This window comes from Metarhizium brunneum, chromosome 1, assembly GCF_013426205.1.
Source record: "Metarhizium brunneum chromosome 1, complete sequence".
NCBI classification, from domain to species: Eukaryota; Fungi; Ascomycota; class Sordariomycetes; order Hypocreales; family Clavicipitaceae; genus Metarhizium; species Metarhizium brunneum.
In genome coordinates, this window is record NC_089422.1 from 5,087,180 (window position 1) to 5,105,314 (window position 18,135).

At 52.5% G+C, this 18,135-nt stretch overlaps 5 protein-coding genes across 5 annotated transcripts; 2 read left to right on the forward strand and 3 right to left on the reverse strand.

Annotated features, from left to right (window-relative positions):
* Positions 1–1,271: 1,271 nt before the first annotated feature.
* Positions 1,272–2,218, forward strand: Alkbh6 (Alpha-ketoglutarate-dependent dioxygenase; the record flags this gene model as incomplete). The annotated part of the gene is made up of 3 exons (XM_014693515.1): positions 1,272–1,397; positions 1,510–1,776; positions 1,853–2,218. The coding sequence occupies 3 exons, from the start codon at positions 1,272–1,274 to the stop codon at positions 2,216–2,218; spliced, it is 759 nt and encodes a 252-aa protein (XP_014549001.1).
* A 54-nt stretch (positions 2,219–2,272) lies between these two features.
* On the reverse strand, positions 2,273–3,305 carry SRD5A3 (Polyprenol reductase; the record flags this gene model as incomplete). Its single annotated transcript, XM_014693514.1, has 2 exons — positions 2,273–2,664; positions 2,762–3,305. The coding sequence occupies 2 exons, from the start codon at positions 3,303–3,305 to the stop codon at positions 2,273–2,275; spliced, it is 936 nt and encodes a 311-aa protein (XP_014549000.1).
* A 797-nt stretch (positions 3,306–4,102) lies between these two features.
* On the reverse strand, positions 4,103–6,218 carry G6M90_00g015260 (uncharacterized protein; the record flags this gene model as incomplete). The annotated part of the gene is made up of 2 exons (XM_014693513.1): positions 4,103–5,889; positions 6,005–6,218. 2 exons carry the CDS (start codon positions 6,216–6,218, stop codon positions 4,103–4,105), a joined length of 2,001 nt encoding a protein of 666 aa, XP_014548999.1.
* A 6,146-nt stretch (positions 6,219–12,364) lies between these two features.
* eif3a (Eukaryotic translation initiation factor 3 subunit A) lies at positions 12,365–15,763 on the reverse strand (the record flags this gene model as incomplete). Its single annotated transcript, XM_066129767.1, has 3 exons — positions 12,365–15,277; positions 15,382–15,645; positions 15,761–15,763. The coding sequence occupies 3 exons, from the start codon at positions 15,761–15,763 to the stop codon at positions 12,365–12,367; spliced, it is 3,180 nt and encodes a 1,059-aa protein (XP_065986026.1).
* A 364-nt stretch (positions 15,764–16,127) lies between these two features.
* Positions 16,128–16,751, forward strand: hub1 (Ubiquitin-like modifier hub1; the record flags this gene model as incomplete). Its single annotated transcript, XM_014693511.1, has 1 exon — positions 16,128–16,751. The coding sequence occupies one exon, from the start codon at positions 16,128–16,130 to the stop codon at positions 16,749–16,751; it is 624 nt and encodes a 207-aa protein (XP_014548997.1).
* Between the last annotated feature and the right edge of the window lie 1,384 nt (positions 16,752–18,135).

An 18,135-nucleotide genomic window follows, 5' to 3' on the forward strand; every position in this document is an offset into this window, starting at 1 on the left:
AACACAGCACAGCTCCTTCCTGCTTCCTGCCTCCGCCAAACTTTGTACGGCGTAGAAGTACTTGGTGCGAGTCGCAATAAAAAGGATACGCATGTCCTACAATCGCTCCCCATCCACCCACAGCCAAAGTCTGATCGTCGCGCAATGATTGGGCCAGTGGAATGAAGGTGGGCCTGTCTGGTCCAGCTAGCGCTGCGGACAAATGGCGCAGTTTTGGGCCGAAACGCTGCGTCGCCCAGCCATCAAGCATCACGCGAGCCCCTCACCTTTGCGCCCTACGACTGGCTGCCTGCTTTGAGGTGCTCCGTCCTGCATCCAATATTCTCAAACGATCGAGGTCCGATGCTTGCAAGTAGATGCCGTACATTGTACGGAGTATGTACCTAATGTAGTTGCAATGTGATTGATTTCGACGGCGAGAGGTGACGGGCCCAGGTGCCAGAGATGCAATAAATTCCTAGGTACTCCGTACATTCTTACTAGTACTCCGTATCCATCAACAATATCAGCACTTGTTCCGCCGTCTCGCACAATTTTTCCGGCTTCGTCTCCACCCCGTCGCCCACTCACAGTGCCAACACCACTCATCATCACCATTTCTTCCACCTACTCCGTACTCCGTACCGGGCCCCCCTTTCCAGCCCCGTCTACTTATCGACAAGAGAGCCGTTTCTGCCTAGTCTCTTGCTCCAAGAAGCTCCAACCTTTTCTCTCTCTTGTCCATTGCTAGCATCATGCGTTTGTTGGCCAGATAACCCTTCACCGCCCAAACCTAGCTCGTGCTTTCTTCAAGGATACGCGCCTCAACAACACGGCACGAGCACACGGGTCTTGTCCAACTCGCCATACCCTATTGCCAGATGCACCGTGCACATTCTTCCATGTGCCACCTCTACCTGTCTGTCTGCATTGATTTCCCCTTGCCGTGGCGAGTCTGACAGGTGGTCAGTGCCATCGCATCCGTCTCCATCCACGAACGACGGGGCAAACACTCTGACGACGTTGGACATGCGTTTGATGATTCGAGAGACCTGGCATCAACCTGTGTCTTTGCTTTTGGCACTGCGTCGTCATTCGCCACGCTACGTCTGGCTTGAGCTGATTTCACCTTGGAACAGACTGTAGCACTATTTGAGACACCGGTGCTGTTGATCTACCTTCTGTCTACTCCGTACCGAGTACTTCAACACAAAGAGTACCACAAGAAACAAGAGGCGGGAAAGCGACGTCCCCGCGAGTCTGCCTGCTCCTCCCCATCCGAGAGCCTCACGATGGCAACAAACCAAGTCTCACTGCCGCCTTCGCTAGAAGATGCCAGGATACATGGCCTGCCGTCCGCGGCTTATTATATTCCCGACTTCATCAGCGAGGAGGAAGAGCACTTTATACTCGGCAAAGTATGTCAACCCCGGCCCCCTTCGCTCGCCTTCTTCTCAACCAACGCATGGGCCATGATATGTGTGTATTGTCACATTGTCTCTCTTACTGCTACTGACCGTGCCGCCTCAGATTGCTGGCGCCCCGAAGCCTAGGTGGAAACAACTCACTCATCGTAGACTGCAAACCTGGCCGTCCGACCTTGTCCAGAACAGATTGCTCGACTCTCCTCTTCCTGAGTGGCTCGAGAATCCAGTAGTGTCCCGAATCTTGTCCCTCTCCACCGTCAAATCCGACGGCGGCTCCAAGCCCGGCCCCGACCTCGAGGCAGAACACATCTTTGCTCAAAGCCCGCATCGACGACCGAACCACGTCCTCATCAACGAGTATCCGCCTGGCGTAGGCATCATGGCACACAAGTTAAGTATTTAGCTCTACAACGTAGTACAATGCCCCTAAAGCTCATCCGACCTAGGATGGCGCTGCATATTGGCCTGTCGTGTGTACCGTCAGCCTCGGGGCCAGTCTCTGCCTCAACCTGCACCGGAACAGAGACGACGGTGCTCTAGATCCAGTCCCCGCATGGAGAATTCTCCAGGAACCTCGTAGCCTGCTCATCACAACAGATGACTTATACACGGACTACTTGCACGGCATTGCGGATATTGAAGAAGACCTCGATCTGTCTGCAGATACTATAGTAAACTGGTCAACGCTACGATGCTCTCAGCAATTTGCAGATGGGCGCAATGTACGCCAGACAAGGACCAGCCTAACCTACCGAGACGTCCTCAAGGTGTCAAGGATGGGGAACAAGCTTGGCATGTTCTCCAGACGGTAGCCCTAGGCAGTAGAGTTGCACGGCGATTGTGTCGCCACCAGAGGCGGCTGTTCCTTAGAATACACCCGGCATCATCATCCACTTGTTAGCCACTGTGTCCGCTCCAAACTTGCCAGCATACCACTTCTTGGTACCGTGTGCTGTAGAACCAAGATTGGCTACGACAAAAGCCAGTCCACACAAGACGGACACATTGAAAGCGCGGCCAGGTGGTGCTGCCATGATCGAAATCGCCAGATATATGACACACTCAGACGTGTAGTGTGGGCAGATGATGTACTTGAACATTCCCTCGTCCGGAAGTGTATACTTCTTTAAACTGGCCAGATATCCATGGCACTTGTACTGCGCAAACCACGCACCAAAGAACACGGTCAACGTAAACAGTGCTCTTGAGGTCAAGACCACAGCCTTCGTGGGAGCTTGCCATGATTCAAGAATCGCCCCTTGTAGTCATCAGCCACAGCCCTCGAACACCACGCCGTCTTGAAGCTAAAGCAAACCATGACAACGAAAAAGAGTACGAGGGAAAGTAAAACTCACCGGACCCTTCCACCCACACAGAAATACCCATGAGCCCGTAAAATCCCAACCCCAACACCCAATGCACCCACCACATGGGCGTCCTGCCGGGCTTCACCACCCAGAAACACTCAAACAGTCTCCTTCCGCCCTGAGCCGCCATCATTAACCACGCGAGAAGCACACGGTCCAACTCTACCGACGGCTCTCCCGACAGGGAAACCTGTCTTTCTGCAATGAAGGACACTACTGATCCATGAGTAAGGTACTGCCATGCCCAGAAGGCAGATAGACACGTGGACAACAGATAGAAGTGCCAGAAGTATGAATGTGGGAGCTGCCCCATGGCCGTCAGCTTGCCGAGCATGGATGCGAGCTTCGAGCTTGTCGGGGCGGAGGAGCCCCGTGGTCGACGGGCGCCGTAGTCCGTGAGTGTGCTGCGGGCTTCATTGGGAAGTAGTTGGAGGGAGAGGACGGATGCGGCTGCTAGGAGGAAGAACGTCTGACAGTATGTTGCGGGTGGTGTTGTCGTCAGTCTGTGTATTAGGGGCTGGAGGGCGTCCATTGTGGTTGGAGTGCTCGGGGGATGGAAGGGTTTGGTTTTGTCCGCGGAGCTTTTTGGCTTGTTGGCGATGGCCTGGTATATGAAGCTGGGTGGTGGATCTGTGCTACCCTATATATGTGGTGGTTGGCCAGATTTTTTTGATTTTTTTTCAAATAGATCTATAAGACCGGGAGTGGTTTTGGAAAATGCTCCAACTCAGATTGGTTTAATGCGGTTGAGATGTGTGTAGACTGGATCATGTTCGAACAGTTGGCTCTTGGGTAGAAGCACGTATGTGTGTCCCATGGAATTAGGGAGTGTCCAACTACACAACTACCTGGATAGTGCTTCGGATGCTGACCTATGTTGGTACCATAAATGAAGAAGATGGTCTCTTTTCTTCTCAGGAACAACAGGCTAGTGAAGTACCCCAGGCCGACTATTGGCTACAAGTTCGATGAGATCCTGCATTGGGAAAAAGGTCCTCGAATGTGGTTGTCATCTATTCCGTGCTAGAGACAGATAGCCAACAAAAGGGTCCAAGTTTTCACAAAACCTAACTTAATCCCACGAGTCGCAGATTCTGCAAAGCAATCAGCTGGATAATGTGAGTTGAAATTGAATATATAACCGAAAAGAAGTGCCTCGCCCAACAGCTTCGGACTGTTGACAACGCCAATATACCAGGTTTGAGAGCTTGACTCGAGCGGCCAAAGCAGCAAAATTACATACATCCCTATACCCCTTCACATTGAAATGAAATCCTTTTCACCTTCGTCGCTCAAAGTTTCAGTTTATCCGCACCCAGACCGCAGGCCTTAGCAGCCCGGCCAGCGCTTGCACTTGTCCTTGGGGTCAACCCACTGGTTAACTCTCAGGCAATCCTGGTACTGAGCCTTGCAACGCTCAAGAGCCCAGGCGGGATTGTTGCCGCCCCATCCCCAGCATTGAAGGCTGTCAGAGCCCCTTGCGGACCAGGCTCCCGTGGAGACGGAGCCGGCGGCGGCGCAGGTGCCGGAACCTCCGTTGTCCGGCCCGGACCAGCGTTTGGCAAACTCCTCGTCAGATTCGCCGGCTCGCTTGCGCCAGCTGTCCCTCCAGCCTAGGGACTCGCAGCCCTTGTTGTAGGTGGCGACGCAATGCGTGTACTGCTCCTCGCAGGCCTGGGAGCACACGCTGGGCCACCGGGGCCAGGGGAAGCCGGGGCAGTTGCGGCTCTCAGCTTCGGTGTAGTACTTGAAGGGCTTCTCGTCGAACTCGTCCTTGCAGTCGTTGCAGCCTACGACGGGCAGGGGGATGCCGCCGACGGGCTTGCCCGGACCATAGCCGTACTTTTGGTTAGTGGGTTGCGTGCAGATGTTGGTCGGCTCGGGAGGGCACGAGGTCGCCGGCTTCGTGGTCGTGGTAGCAGGCTTGGAAGTCGTCGGGCAAGGATAGACAGATGTCGTGGTGGTAGGGGGATTGCTGGGAGGCTTGCCGCCGCCGCCGTGATGCTTGTCCCAGCAGTCCCATTTGCCGCAGCTGTCGGAAGGGCACCAGGATGCGCAGTAGGCGTCGATGAATCCGCACCAGGCCTTGAATTTGAAGCATTCGATAGAGCCGGGCCAGCCTGCGTTCTTGAAGCATGAGGAAACCTGCTTGTGGCAGGTCTTCTGGGCAATGATACAGCCGTTCTTATCACCCCAATGGGGGAGAGGAGGAGCACACCAGCTGCCACACTGCCACTCGCACTTGGGAGGGAGAGTTACCGTAGCAGTGCAAAGGTTGGTGGTGGTGTGAGGTATATCCTTGGTGGTAGTAGTTGGCTTGGTAGTAGTCTGGGGCTTGGTAGTTGTTGTAGTCTGGGGCTTGGTGGTGGTGGTAGTCTGGGGCGTTGTGGTGGTGGTCTCAGGCTTTGTGGTAGTAGTCTGAGGCTTGGTGGTTGTGGTAGTCTCGGGCTTTGTAGTTGTAGTAGTCTCAGGCTGTGTAGTTGAAGTAGTCTCAGGCTTGGTAGTTGTAGTAGTCTCGGACTTGGTAGTGGTTGTATCAACAGGCTTCGTTGTAGTCGTATTGCTGGGAGGCAGAGACGTGGTAGTTGTACCAGGCTTGTGGCCACAAGGCTCAAGAGACTCAAGATCCTTGGCAACCCACAAGTTTAGTCGACCGCGTCCACCGCAGGTGTCGGAAGAGTCGCCCTGGCAAGGCATATTGCACTGAGAGGTATCAGCCTTGGCAGTGTCGTTGGCCAGGACAACACCGCACCAACACTCCTTGCCAAACTCGACACCAGCAAAGGGGAAGCCTTGCTTCTCGCACGCCGCCAGGCACTTCTTGGTGGTGAAGGTAGAGGCATCAAGGTCAATGGGATAGGAGAGAGTGCGGCCCTTGGGAGAATCGTCGGTGTAGCAACCGAGAGACTTGTAGTCATCGACAGTGACGTCGCTGGGGCTCTTGGGAAAGGTAGGATCCTGCCAGACTGAAAGAGTGTTGTCGCCACCACAGGTCTCGGTCTTGTTCCCGCTGCAGGGGAACGAGCATTTGGACTCATCGAGCTGAGCGCCGTTGACGGTAGCACCGCAGAAACAAACGCCGTAGTACTCAAGACCAGCATATCGGAAGCCATTGCCTAGAATCACCATGTTAGTAATGAGATATGAGAGCTTAGTCGACTCCCTTGTTACTCGAGTGAGGAGTATATTGGAGTCTACGCAAACTAGTTTTCTCGCTTAACGGCCACATACCCTTGCAGTCAGCAATACACTTCTCAACCGTCATATCCTGCTGGTCCAGGCTGGACCGGAAAACGAGAGCGTTGGGGTTGCCATCTTGGAAACAGCCAGAGTAAACAAAGGGCTTGAAAGGCTCAATGCAGGGAGGTAGCTCAATGTTCCATGCCTGGGTGATCGAGACAAGAGCCGCAGCCGCAACGGCCAAGGCTGACCTACACAAGGTCATGTTACCTAAAAGGTGTTGTGCGAAAAGAGGCAAAGGCTAAGGGGAGTCCAAGTATAATATGAAGGATGAATAGGACAATCTCCCACAACGAAGAGAGAGAAAACCTAGTGATACAGGAGAACCCAGAGATTCTCTCAAGGCAGATGCCAGAGGATCCCGAGGCTATATATACTCGAGAATTCGCGCGCTCATAAAGGGTCGTCGAGAACCCCAGGCCGGCAGTCGAGGCCCAGACCTGTTATGGACACTTTAACCTCTCCTTATTTGGGATATGCAGTAGTTACATGCCGCTCACAGGATGATGGCATCCGCGCGGGTCGCCGCATGCACCATGTTTGCCCGATGGTCTCCTATGCCCTGTTGGCCCTTGGGCAAAACCCGAAGGCCACCTGAGCTAGAGACTCTGGTCAAAGTCCCATGTTGACACTGTCTGATGTACATGGGCACGAGCCAAGCTGGCCAGGGATGTTGAGCTAGAAGCCCGAGCCGTGCATTCTCGGATAGGATCCAGGGCTTCAACCGAGTCCACAGCCATCGCTCGCCCAGCCCGAGAAACTGGCTCCACGCTCATCGGCCCCGCGGGCCGGGGCTAGGGATGGCACAGCAAGTCTTGTCGGGTTGTCAGGCCATTGGGGGCGAATGTTTGTCATGCAATAATCGTTGAGTCTGCAGGGACCTGGAGAGGTAGCAAGCGTGCGGATGCGGGGACGACAAGCAATACTATTGTTCTTCGCCGCCGGCAGGCACGATAAGACAGCCAAACTGCAGGATCAGAGAGGAAAATATGATCCTTGGAGTTGTGTATTGCACGCAGGCTGTCAATGGGTCAGTGGCAGAAGCTCTCTCAACACAAACAAACGCACCTTTTAGTTATGGCTACCGGATTAGGAAAGGCAAGAAGAGCGAAAAGAAAACACAGCCTTGCCATTGGCGGAAACGTCGGGGGCTGCGACTCAACAACATCCACAACCACATCCACCCACACAGAGTGCTGCACAGACAACTGAGGAACAACGGCTGCTGACCCAGAGAATCTGGCCCCAGACGGGAGGATGGCCGTATGTGGCTCGAGGGACGAAAGGCTTGCTTGGGTGTCTACTGCAGCTAGCCCAATCGCGTGGACCTGCATTAGCAGATTTACAGATGGCATGGGTCTGCTGTGAATGAGCCGACCAGGCGACCAGGATACTGAAGCTCTGACCCCTGCCGGGAGCCAGCTCGGGAGGGGACTGCGACAAGCCGCAAGCAAGCCCGTCTTTGTACACCGTACTCAGTACCATTTCCAAATACAGGGTTACAATGCTTGAGCTGGGCTGCCAGAGGTCCATTCAGTTGGAAGCAAGGGGCTCGGTAATATGGCCCGCGAGCCCTTTGCTTCTTTGCGTGGACTGGTTTGGACCTTGGTGGTTTCCTCGACTTGTTTCTGTGTGTGTCGGTATCGTCGTCGCCTGGCCTTTGCGCGGGATGGCTGTCAAAACCAAACACTCAACTCTTGTGCCATGGAGGAAACTTCCCCGTAGCCCGTACTATTTGACGAATTTCCTCTTGGTTGTCGAGAGCCACACTGTGACCACTTTGATGATATCTGAAACCTGACAAACGCCCCGATCCCCTCTGTCTAGGCCGTAGCCTGACGTGGAAGACCTTGTAGCCCAGTCAAGTTATTCTTAGCCACAATCAATCTTATTCTCCGAGCATGGTCTGGCCAGACATGTTTGACAAGAGTCAGCCACCACTTGTTGCCTATTGGAGTGGCTGCGGGAGTCCCTGGACGGTTGTTACGCCACGCTGAACGTTGCGAGGTCGAATACGAACCCATGCAGTCGCTCACTGGACAAATCGTTGAACAGTGCCATGGAAATTGCACTTTGTAAATTCTGCCTGCATCTTCCCGTTCTCTCGCCCCCACGCCCCAGTTGTGGTCCGCCATCTGCAGATTCCGAAGGCCAAGGGAAAAAAAGAGAGAAATTCAACAACACAATGGTGCATTCACCTCTTTCCCAGACTTTCACTCAACCCGCGTCCTACACCAAATATTTGGTATACCGACCCGTCAGATGGGGGTTCGATCCAAAAAATCCTTCGAATCGATACTCTGCCTGGATGTGTCTATCATGCCCGAACTCTTTTCCAACTGCCTCACTATCAAACTTTTTTTGGGTGGCCAAAGTGTCTGTTCAACTACCATGGTCACCCCATCTGAGCTCCGCAAGAGCCATTTTCTGGCATCATGTTTGTTCATTGATACCGTGATGTGTACTTGATAAGTCGTCCCTTGTCAGCGGTTGACCGCATAATATTGGCAAAAGACCTGAAAGGGTATCACGCCAAGAATAGCCAATTGAAAGAACCAATACTAATCACAAGACATAACAAGTTACTTACAGGATGCGCCATAGTCGGATGCTGGCCTCACACGGCACCCCCATAGGCCGGATCTGGCGTCAACACGGCAGGGCCGCTAGACCTTATTTCATATTAGCACTGGGATATCATAAACGGCGTTGGCGCAAAGGCAGCATGAGGTACTAGTATCTTGCTCCCGAAATGAGAAGTCATCAACTCAGCTTTAGCCACCACCCACACTGCATGGACCTAAGGACTAACCAGTTCAGCTTCTGGGTGACAGTTTCCTTGGGGTAGTATTCTTATCCATCCAAGCCGGGAAGCCAGCTCACTAAACTCTGTATTGCCTAGCAGAGTTTGCTGGCCGGCGCCAGTGCGTTCAGGATTTGGAAATGTTGCTTCCGCCTGTGCCCTGGCCCCTTCTTGCTTGTTCAGCCCCCCGGGACGGGCATTGCTTTTTATTGTACGTACTCCGTACAAGACGGTAAAGATTGATACCGCGGTGGTTTCTAGGTTTTGTATTAGTCGTGTTGTTTAAGCCTTAAACATGGCAGACTCGCGGGCTTTGGCTTTAGACGGGCTTGGCTACATGGCGGCTCGAAGGCGTGCCTGTCGATCCAAGACATGACCAACCCTTGGACATGTCCGAATTGTGCGAACCCACCATATAGGCGTTGGCCAGTTCTCCAAAAGGCGTGCTGTCGTTCGTTCGGCTTTCAGCCACAAGGCAACCGTGATGTGATCAACCAGACATCCTGTCGAGTCATTGGATACTGTGCACGTATTCAGAGAAATTCCACCACGGACAAACGAATGACGGCAGGATCGGTTGGGCTGGCAAAACGCTTCGTTCTTTGGTTTTTTGTCATGGCCTTGGGACTTCAATGTTTGGTACCAACCAGGATTGCATTTACCACCCTGGCCCGTTAGGCCAACATGCTCCCTTCCACTTTGGCGGAAAGAGCGATGGTACTCTCCAATTGCTGCCAGTCTCGGCCGGCGAAACAACGCCCGCAATCCCTCCCGACGACAACGATTAGACGGTGGCCGCAGCACTCCCGTGATCCCTTGACCAAATGGGTCTCGTATAGTAATCGATACCCCAAGGTGCTGGATCACCGCTAATCTTTCATTTTGCAGGCTGCTCCAATATTCGAGGAACAGAACATGGGCAGTAGACCGATAGGCGGGCCATCTATCCATCGAGGCCGCCTCACCCGACAGCCTCAAAAATTGCTTCTGTTCCTTGCTGGCCTGGTCTCAGGTCCCCGTTGTTTCTCGTCGGCGATCCCATACTTGCTTTTAATGTCGGGGCCCGGGCTGATAACAGGACTTTCTCGCTTCCCTGATGGAGACCATGGCTACATCGAAAGGATGAACAAAGATGGAGAAAATGGAGTTGCCTCACCCACTCAGAGTCTGGATGGATAGATGCCCCTGGTTCCTGTGGCTGCCGCGGCTCTTCAGTGCTTCCCACCTGAACTATCGATCAGCCCAACACGTTTGAGCTGCTTCATCGGCACGCCACCACATCACCGAGTTCCATCCAGCTTCAGGTTTCATTCGGTATTATCAAGAATAATACTCCATATCGGCAGAAGAAGTACTATTAAACCGAGGGACCGTTGGCAGATGCTCCCATTATGTGAAACATCCTGTTTCCATATCTGGAAAATTCTAAGAACCGGGACGAATAAACCAACAGACGATTTACTTTTTCGACATAGTCCATCACGTTCTACTTGGTTCACCAATCTTTCTGCTCGAACCAGCTATTGGCCAGACAAGTTATTGAGGAATTCTCCGTATGCGAGCAACAATTTCGATCGGGGCTGTGGTCCCGCAAGCCAACTGCATAATAGGCGAGCATCGTGGTGATTTCGTTCTACAACGGACAGCGGACATGACCAATATTCTGCCGGGCCTCGAGCATCTCGACGGTCCGTTCCATTGTGCAGAGTAGTTTCCGATCTTTTCAACAGCCATGGTAACCTTCGTATTCGTCGTCCGACGGGTGTTAAAGGAGTAAGCGGCCAAACAATGCCGTGACTCCTTACTCCGTATTCCCTGCACGATTTGCTTCCAGCTCCATGCATGCACGGCTCGTTGCTTACAACGCTCCCTGGATGTCAGTTATTCCTGCATCGACCCATGCAGAACAATGTCATCTTTTCTTGTTTCTTCTACCGGCTATTCCATTTAGAGTGCCAGGTATGTACATGATATTTGCTCAATGCTCCGTTCCCATTGTGCCCGAGACATTCCCTTCCCCCCTCGCAGAATATCGACGGTGACTCTGCTCGTGCTGCTTCTTTTTATAGGGGTTTTCAGCAAGCTTATGCACGGGAAATGCAGTCATGTACCGAGAGACATGCGCTCATCATGCGAGTGCCCACAGCGTGGTTTCCAGCTCCCCTTCCGGCGGCAGGAAATGACCATTATGCGCACTTGATGTCTCGTATTCTCGGGTTGCAAGTTGCGTTTTGGTCCCGTCATATGTGGCAAAGCATTGAGCCTTGAGAAAGTGTAAACAGCAACAGAGAGCATATACGCCTGCATATCTGGGTGTTGCTGCTGTGAAGCGACAAAAGGTCTAGTCTAGGTATTGCTGTTGGATGACGGGTCGATGCACCGCGCTGTCCCATCGCACTTTGAGCCTCTCCCATCATGCACACGAAGGCACGGAGTTCCGGTTTTGCAATCCATCCCGATGCCGCTGAACATTCAGCTGCACATGCAACGACTGGGTTACACTATTCAGTTGCACCTGTCTACTATCGACTGATAAACATGATGCATTACTGAATGCCCAAGACACCTAGAATCCGGCACGTCAATATATTGGTCAATTGACTCAAATTACATCACAGCAACCCCCGACCGACACATAGACGGTACGCAACATTCCGAAGCAGGGACATGATTTCTTGCACGGACTGCTTTTCTTGTAATAATGGCAGCAATATTTCTTCTCTGCCGGCCCAGTTCCGGTGGCAAGGTCTTGTGGTGTTCTCGTGCATGTCTGTGCCACGCGGTCGGCGTGTAGCACAGGACTTCGGATGGCCAATGTTGGTGTGTTTGGGGTGACCGCGGGTACGAGTGACCGCTTGCGGTTGCTGCATCTACGCATCGGAGGCGTTGGCAAGCGTTTCTCGTTTTGATTGATTTCTTCTGGGGGGGACTTGGAGTATTGCATGGGAGTAGGGGAGGTTGTCTGTTTTGTTCAAGAGAGGAGGCGTGCGCTTTGGGACGTATGTAGGGATGCGGCACCGTTGGTGTTTTTTTGAGGTTGCTATTGTTAAAACATCGGTTCTTGTCACCCGCCGGGATGATCCGCCTGGCAGATGATCGGACCGTGGGGAGCAAGGCTCGGATTGGCAGTGAATTTCGGTGTCATTTTGCTCGTGAGATGAGAGACGCGATTTTTTAACTATGGAAAATTCACAGACACCTCACAAGCAATTTGGTTTGGAGTGTACTTCATTCTGAATACTGCTCGTACCCTCAGGAGAGAAGGGAAATTATACTGAGCTCTAGAGTACATTTCCTCCGCAGCCCTTTATGCGTTCCCATCCCCCCAAAAAACGCCAATGCAAATACATACGATACGAAGAACTGCTCAGCGCACACCAACAAATAGCTGGAACAGCGATCCCTCCGCGTCCCTTCTTCATTTTCAACTACATAGACATGGGTGTAGTCGTTTCCCTTCACATTGCATCCAATATCTGCTCCGCCCTTTGTGCCATTTTTTTTTTCAACTTCGATCACTGTAATATATGTTCCCATCATTACGTCGTTTAAGCCTTGTTCCTCATATGAGGAGGAACCCACTTGCCGGCAGTACGAGGAGGCAAGGACTCAGACTGAGGAGCAGGTGAAGATGTTCTGTCACTGTCGCCACGGTTTGAGCCACCACGGTCCATAGGGGGGGGAGCACCACGAGGACCGCCAAAGCCTCTTGAAGTAGCGGGAGGGGCAGTATTGTCTGATGATGAAGGGGCGTCGCCCTTGGCCGCTTGACGATCACGCCAGCTAGGCTTGTTGCCGGATCCGGCGAGCTGCAGACGAGGAGGACCAGAGGAGCGGTCGTTGGAATCGGTGCGTTCCATGGCAGGACCGGGCCGGGATTCAGAGCCAGACGCGGCGCCAGCGGCGGCGGCATTCTTGGATGCCTCACGCTCGCGCCAACTGCCGGATCCAATGACAGGAGGTTTCCGGCCTTCTGGGGTCTCTGTTTGTAAGGGCGCCGAGGGCGCTGAGGGCGCCGCAGCCGCTCCCTTTTCGGCTTTCCGACGAGCCAAGGCTTCTTCTTCACGGCGCTGCTGAAGGGCAGCTTTCTCAAGCATCTCTTGACGCTCCTTGTCTCGCTGCTCCTTGAGCTTGGCGAGTTCGGCCTTTCTCGCCTCCTCACGCTGACGTTGCTCCTCCTTCTCGCGAGCAGCACGCTCTTCGGCCTCACGAAGCTCGCGCTCCTTCTCCTCCCGCTCTCTCTTCTCCCGCAGCTTGCGGTCGCGGAACTCCTTCTTGCGAGCGGCAATCTGCTTCTCCAACTCACGCTCTGCATCTCTACGGCGTTTCTCAAACTCATCACGGCGCCTTTCATGCAGGGAGCTTCTGAAATCCTCGTAGTATGAAACAAGGCGAGTAAGACGGTGCTTGAGCTCAACACTCTCTTTGTGCTTCTCCTCCGCCTCCTTGAGGGTCTTGACCTTGACCTTTTCGTAAATTGCACGGTCGACTTCAACCTGCTCGGCATAGTCCTCACTTAGCTTCTTGACTTCTTCCTTACGGAAGGCACGCTCCAAATGATCAAAACGCTTGCCAGTGATGCGGAGTTTCTCATTGACGTCGTTCTTCTCACGCTCCAGCTGAGCAAGCTTCATAGCACGAAGGCGGTTGGTATCAAGGTTGTCAAGGTCATCAAGGTCAATGTCCAAGACCTTGTCAGACATCTTGAGCTCGGCAATCTGCTTCTTGAGTTCATCCTTACGAACTCGGTCACGCTCAGCCTGGAGACGTTTAGCCTCGCGATCCTTTTGCTCGGCAGCCAGTCTCTTGTCCTCGGCCTCTTGAAGAGCCTGCTCACGGAGACGCTTCTGTCGGGCATTTTCCTTTTCCCGACGAGCCTGGAGCTCAGATGCTTCCTCTTTGCGCTTCTGAATAGTTTCTTTGCGGGCAAGAATGTCTTGACGCTCTTGCTCAGTGCCAGCCTTGGCTCGCTGCAGAGCAGCTTGTCTAGCAGCTACCCGTTCCTTATTGAAGTTGGGATCCACGTAATGGCAGGTAGTGTACAGCGATCGAGCAAGGCGAGTCAACTGTGAGCGGACAATGTCAGAGGGGGTGCTCTGCAGACGCTGGACGGTACCCGTCTCGGACTCGGCGGATCCAGCGGATCCAGCCTTGGCAGAAGAGAAGACATCGTTGTCAAAGCTGAGGACGCCAGTTGCATGGTCCATACGGATGGCAAGATCGCCCTTCTTGTTGCCATTCATAATAAACTTTTCAATAGTGCCACGGGTAACCTGGTAAGGCTCGGGGAACTGAGCAAGGGTCTCAACAAAGGACAGATCGACCGTTTCGTAGACCTGAGACAGCTGCTGGAAAAGTCGAGTAAGAATGACCTGCTGAAGAGGGACGATATATCGCTCCATCTCAGCATCTTCGCCAATCTTTGTCAGGATAGGGGAGATCTTCTGGCAGATTGACAGAGGGTGGAAGTCAACCTCCAGAATGTTGAAGAGATCCCGAATCTCAGGGCGAGCACGCTGAAGTAGGGACTTGGACAGAGCATCACGGAAGAGTCTGTTACGAGTAGGAGCTTGGGTCATACCCAGCAAGTGAGTAAGCCGGGAGTTTTTATTCTTTCTGGCCTCGTCAAAGTCGACCATAGCACCGCGAGATCGAGAAGTGCTGATGACCGGAATAGCCAGGGCAGATAGAAGGACAAAAGAAGCAGCCTTTTGAAGATCGGCATCGGAAGCAGGAGGATTGTCGGCCTTCTTGCCCTGTCCGCTGGCAACCATAAAGGAAGACTGTCGGAGCAGAGTGTAGTATCTGGACCAGGCAGCAGCGTGGAACAGGTAGTTTTCGCCGACCAAAAAGATTCTAGTTAGCTTCTCGTAGTAATTGGCCATCATGACATTCTTGGGAGGGCGCTTGGACAGGCTAAGAAGGGTGTGAATGTCTTCGACGCTGCGGAAGGCCTCCTGCCACAACTCGAGCTCAACGGCAACGTTGAGCTGCTGGAAACGAGTCTCGAGATGACGCTGAAGAGTATCGGGGTCGCTCAGGTTGATGGCGTGCATCTGCGAGGAGTACTTGGCAGCAGTCTGGACATGGTTTCGCAGAAGCTCGCAAAGACGGCGGAACTCGGTCTTTCGGGTATACTTGAGGCAGAAATCGAATGCCTGCATGGCAGTGCTCTGGTAAAGAACTTCGAGACGAGCATTGTTGCGGAGGATATCGAGAACGGTTCGGTATGCTTCCCACAGGAATTTGAGCCAAGGGGTGACGATGGCACGGTCAGTGCGGTCGCGGGACTGTTCTCCAGAGACAGTAGCAAGGAGGATGGACTCCGGAGTCTCGGTGGCTTCCAAATCGTCTACATTCGTAGTAGTAGTAGCATCGATGCTAGACTGAACTTCGTCGGCCTTTTGCTGGGCAGCGGTGACCTTTTCAACGGCCAACTCGATGAATTTCTTCAAGACAAGCTGTCGAGGTGTTACTAAATTGGTGCTCTGGTTTTACTGCTTTTCTCTTTTGCCTTCCTTTGCCACGTCGTTCGGGAAGGCGGGGGGGGGGGAATGCAACCAACCTCAATAGTACCAATATTGGTGTTCTGAGAAATATTCTTATACTGGTAAAGGGCGTCCTTGGCCAGTTTGCCCTTCTTCTGTTCGACGGACAGCTCCACCAACAGGAGCATCACAGGCTCCAGCGAGGCGATAGGAACATTTCGGGAACGCTTGCTGGTGACGTGTTCGTGAAGCAGGTTCAGGGCCGCGGGGGCCTGGTTGACGCCGATGAGCTCGTGAGCACGCTTCAGCACATTTTCGGGTTTTTGGTGCGGCGGAGGCGGCTATTTTTGGCCACGGTGGTTAGCGACGATGACGGCGACATAAGAACATCATAGCCAGGGAGGGGTAGAAGCAAAGCGCCTTTCATTGTTCGTCTTTGTTTCGATGACGACGTACCATGCTGGGCAACCTCCTCTGTGTGTTGGCTTTCTAAGGCGAGGAGATGTGAGGGCTATGCGTGGCCGTCGCAAGCCTGAGTGCGAATAATGGGGCACTTGGGACTCGTGGTGTTGATGCGAGGCACGGCAAAGAGGAATTTTCAATTTTCGTGTGTGGACGCTTATCCGAGCGCTGAGGGGCTGCACTGATTGTGTGAGTCACGTGATTAAAGAGGATGATTGCCTCAGGACGCTTTGGACCCCACATATTAAACGAAGCTTTTAGCGGCAAGGTTGAAACAGGACTTGTCGATTTGTCCTTGCGAGCCATAACCGAGAAACCTTGAGAAGAAGCCGTATATCGGCTAAGGTGGTCTTGTATCATCATGGCCGACGACACGCCAAGACGATCTCGTTCTCAGTCACCAGCCCGCCGAGGACCACGGCCCAAACGCGGCGGGTTTAGATGGAAGGACAATATCCGACGAAATGACGATCGAGATGATGGACATCGTCGAGACTTCCGCGATCGCTCTAGAGATAGGGACAGAGGGCGAGGTTACCGAGACAGAAATCGTGACCGGGATCATGACAGAACTAGGGACAGGCCTGGGGATAGAGATAGGAATCGCGACCGCAATCGCGACAGCAACCACAGAGTACCAGACCGATTACGGTCACCTCGTCGAAATGACCGAGACTCTTCCGAAAAAGCGGATGGAAGAAAGGAGAAGACCAGCAAGCCTGCACCGGCTTCGGTAACCGGAGGCGAAGAAATGATTATTGTCCATGTTAATGACCGCTTGGGAAGCAAGTCTGCTGTCCCATGCCTACCCTCTGATACGGTTGGTCAGTTCAAGATCATGGTGGCAGCTCGAATTGGGCGCGAGCCCAGTCAAATTATGCTACGGAGACAGGGAGAACGGCCATTCAAAGACCACATTACGCTGGAAGACTATGGGATCTCGAACGGCGTTCAACTGGACCTGGAGATTGACACAGGCGATTGAAGAGACTACAGCTCACATCCGGCCCATGCAAAAAGCGAACCACGGCACCGTTTGTATTTGCACCAACTCAAACACTCAAAGACTGGCATGCTGGAAACACTCTTCAACCAACCATGGCGTTCTGGAAAGGGAGAGCGCCAGTACTGAACAGTTCATTGCTGGCGTGGCATGTAAGTAGTAGCACAAGGTGTGCCCTAGCTATGTCATCCGCATAGAATTGCAGTCTGCAGTCTTGCGGTCCAACGATGAAGCTGACCAACTCTAAAAAAAGGGGGGAAGGAGGGAGGGAAAAGAGCCAAGCTTGCAATTATGCACCACGATCACCCGCTGTTATTAGCCTGTACATGTGCCGGTTTTTTGGTCCCAGCTGGATCAAAGGAAACAGAAGGCATTAGATAAAAATAGGTCGAGACATAACGGTGTAGAAATGCATGCATCCTACCTGACACATCGCCGCATTCCAACGCATAACTTATCTTATCTACCCCATACTATCTACAGGAAGCTAGAGTTCTACAACAGGTACTCTGTAGAAACGCAATGTAAAACAGCCTTCTAGGCCTCGTTCTTATTACTATTTTTTTTATTTCCCTCTCACGTTAAATGATAATACAAGCATAATATAAGTATCGTGCGAGCACAACATCTGGTAACACAGTATTAGGCCATATTAAGCTAAGAACAGTAAAAGACCAGAAAAATAAAATATTTACGTATCGTGACGCGTCAAACACACTCGCGTAATTGGTGCTGTATTGCGGCCCGCTAGCTAAAGTCATCTCGCGATAACCTTAGCCACCGTTATCATAGAAGCGAATTGATGCCGGTGACTCACGCCGAGAACCCAAAATAGCCACAAACGCAGTATATCAGCGAGGTCTGCCCTCGTCCGTATTCTAAGTTGACCCCGTTCCTCTCCATCTTAGTTATTTTTCTGCTATGAAGACCCAACACAGACAGCCATTCGTGAGTCCCTGCCTCCACACAAATCTCCTATAAGCACTTACTAACATCGCCCACAGTTATTAAATCTCACTACCATATAAAAATAATATGACTAAAGGTGGCAAGATAAGTTGCCTGTTATAAGCTTTAGGGGTTAAAGCTAACAAGGCCAAGGGGGCAAAAACAACACTATAACCAATAATGATTTAGGAGCCCTTTATAGTAAAAGGGACGCCGACCTCGAGGCAAAAAATCCCGATTCCATCCCCTTTACTACAAAGGGCTTTACAATTGTCATTGGTTATGGTGTTGTTTTTGCCCTTGGCCTTATCAGCTTTAACCCCTGAAGCCTACAACAGGTAACTTACTTGTATTGGGCTTCTTGCCACCTTTGGTCATGTTGTTTTTGTATGGCAGTAAGATTTGATAGCTGTGGGCG